General features: G+C 34.3%; 1 protein-coding gene across 1 annotated transcript; it reads left to right on the forward strand.

Moving 5' to 3' along the window:
* Positions 1-1,127, forward strand: LOC109818497 (putative carboxylesterase 18). Its single transcript, XM_083073880.1, has one exon. It carries the CDS (start codon positions 29-31, stop codon positions 1,058-1,060), a length of 1,032 nt encoding a protein of 343 aa, XP_082930006.1. The 5' UTR covers positions 1-28; the 3' UTR covers positions 1,061-1,127.
* Positions 1,128-2,969: the final 1,842 nt, after the last annotated feature.

Here is a 2,969-nt window from a genome sequence, read left to right on the forward strand (position 1 = left end):
TTGAACTTTCACTCACTCTCAAACTACAATGCCTTCAACAACCAATAAACTCTCAAACACTCATACAATGCCTTCCTCCCAAACACCACAACCGCTTCTTCCTTGGAAGACCCGTCTCCAAATATATTTCCTCACTGCAGCAACTGACGCCGTTCGCCGCTCTAACGGCACCGTTAACCGCCGTCTCATGAACTTCCTCGACCGTAAAACCCACCCCAACAAAGCCCCCATTAACGCCGTTTCCGTCCAAGACGTCACCGTCGATGCCACACGAAACCTCTGGTTCCGCCTATTCACCCCCGCCGCCGCCGCCGCAGGCCTCCCCGTCGTTATTTTCTTCCACGGCGGCGGATTCGCCTTCCTCTCGCCGGATTCCTTCGTCTACGACGCCTTCTGCCGGCGCTTATGCCGGCGAGTCCCCGCCGTCGTGGTCTCCGTCAACTACCGCCACACGCCGGAGCACCGGTGGCCTTCCCAATACGACGACGGCGAGGACGTGCTCAAATTCCTCGCCGAGAATCCCGGGGTGTTGCCGGAAAATGCTGACGTGTCAAAGTGCTTTCTCGCCGGCGACAGCGCCGGCGCCAACATTGCGCATCATGTTGCGGTTCGGGTCGGGAAGTCGGGGCTCCGGGGAATTCGGGTCGTCGGGTTGGTGTCCATCCAGCCGTGGTTCGGCGGGGAGGAGCGGACGGCGGCGGAGGAGCGGCTGGATGCGGTGCCGATTGTGTCGGTGGCGAGGACGGACTGGCTGTGGAAGGCCTTTTTACCGGCCGGGTCGGATCGCGATCACGGAGCGGTGAATGTGTGTGGGCCGAATTCGGAGGATTTGTCGGGTTTGGATTACCCGGAAACTGTGGTGTTTGTGGGTGGGTTTGACCCGTTACAAGATTGGCAAAAGAGGTATTATGAGTGGTTGAAAAATTGTGGGAAAAAGGCTGAATTGATTGAGTATCCAACTATGATTCATGCTTTTTATTTATTCCCTGAATTGCCTGAGTCATCTGAATTTATCTCACAAGTCAAGGATTTCATCACCAAGAGAATCTCCCATTTGTAAATTGTAATCATTATTTTATTATAATTTGGAAAAAATAACTATGCTTGTTTTGAAGGGTTTGAAATGATTATTGTTTGGTTTAGATATATAATATTTTTTATCCCAAGACTCGACCTACACTTTATATATTATTCGCACTGCCTTGCAAAAACGTTACATCACATTTTCGATCACTGATTTAAATTAAGTAAAATTTATTTCTTCATGTTTTTAGTAAAATTTTATTTTTACTTACTTTTTCATTCTTCATAATTTTAAGTAAAATTTTATTTTTATTTACGCGTTATTTTCAAATTTTAAGATAATATTAATTTTTGTTATTAATTATATCTTTAAATCTCACTTAATTTTTAATTAATTCATGCATGATAATTAATATATATTTATTATGAAAAAAAATTAAAAAAAATTATGGTAGGAAATATTAAAATCAATTATACTTTTATAGTTCGCCTAACTACATGACAACTAATATGTATTTACTATGAAATAAAAATGAAAGATTGTATAATAAAAAATATCAAAATCATCATATAAAAATAAAAAAATTATTATATTTTTTTGTTTGTGTAAATAACCTTAAACGCCTATTATAAAAAAAGGGAGATAGTAATTTGTAAAACTTATGGTTTTATCGTATAATTTTTCTTTTTCTTCTTAAAAGTGTTATTTGTTTCTTCCAAAATAAATAAAGAAGGATGAGAGGATGCATAGCGTTAGTGCATGATACTTCCGTATAAGGTTGGGACTTGGGAGTACCTCAATTTAACTTGCACTGTCAAAATTGAATCATATCTACCGATTAAACTAGTATAATTGAAAATTGGACAAAAACCAATTCTTTTAATCTGAAAAAACATATATGCAAAGAACCAATGTAAAGCCAGTTTATTATAGGCAAATTAGGTGATTTGGACCAATTTACCAGAAAGACCTTTTATTTATAAATAAATAAATAAAAACCCGGGTAATTGGATAATTGATATTAATTATAGCCTACTTTATGATTATTTATAGTTATATCAATTATATTTACTTAAATTCTAGCTAATCGTAGTTGCAAGTGGATAATTTTATTTGATGTTGAACTAAAATGTTAACAAATATATTTGAATGAGTTCACTGTAATTTTGATTATTATATCTTCGAGAAATGTTTTTCTTAATAAAATGCTAAAGATGTTTAGAAAAGGTGTGTTAGGATTAAACCAATTTGGTTTGGGTGGAATATGGTGTTTGTGCAGAGAGGCTACCAAATAAGAAAACATATGTTGTCTGACAAATTGTTGCAATATTGCAGGAGAAATATATATATATATATATATATATATATATATATATATATATATATATATATATATATATAGTCTAATGTCTCTTAAGTTATTTCCTTTAACAGATTTGAAAATGAAAGAATTATCCAAAGAAGAGTTATAGGCTAAGCTTATAAAATTAGAAATTTATAACTTAAGTAATTTTCATTTGTTCAATTGAGCTTTTATTTTTGGAATTATGAGTTCATGGTGGATAATATGATTTTGCATTTCTTGTTCTAATTCTAATTTTTCTAAATGTTCTTTTTCTTTATTAGATAATGATACACATTTGGCAAGTATACAAATTATTATAGTAGTAAATTAGACAAAAAACTAGGTTATCAAATCTACATGGAATTGGATTTATAATTGTTTAATATAATTTTGGTATTAAATAGATAATTTAGAAAGAATTTGAATTTGTTCGACCAAAATTATTAAATTACGCAAAAATAAAATAAAGCAGTAAATTGAGAAGAATTTGAATTTAAAAAGAGAGCATTCATAGATTGATTCACTAACTTTTCCTATATAAAATCTCTTAATTTTTCATTCAATGTTATATATATATATAATTAATTCAATAGTCCACAA

The sequence above is a fragment of the Cajanus cajan genome, chromosome 1 (genome assembly GCF_000230855.2).
Source record: "Cajanus cajan strain Asha chromosome 1, NIPB_CcT2T_4, whole genome shotgun sequence".
NCBI lineage: Eukaryota > Viridiplantae > Streptophyta > Magnoliopsida > Fabales > Fabaceae > Cajanus > Cajanus cajan.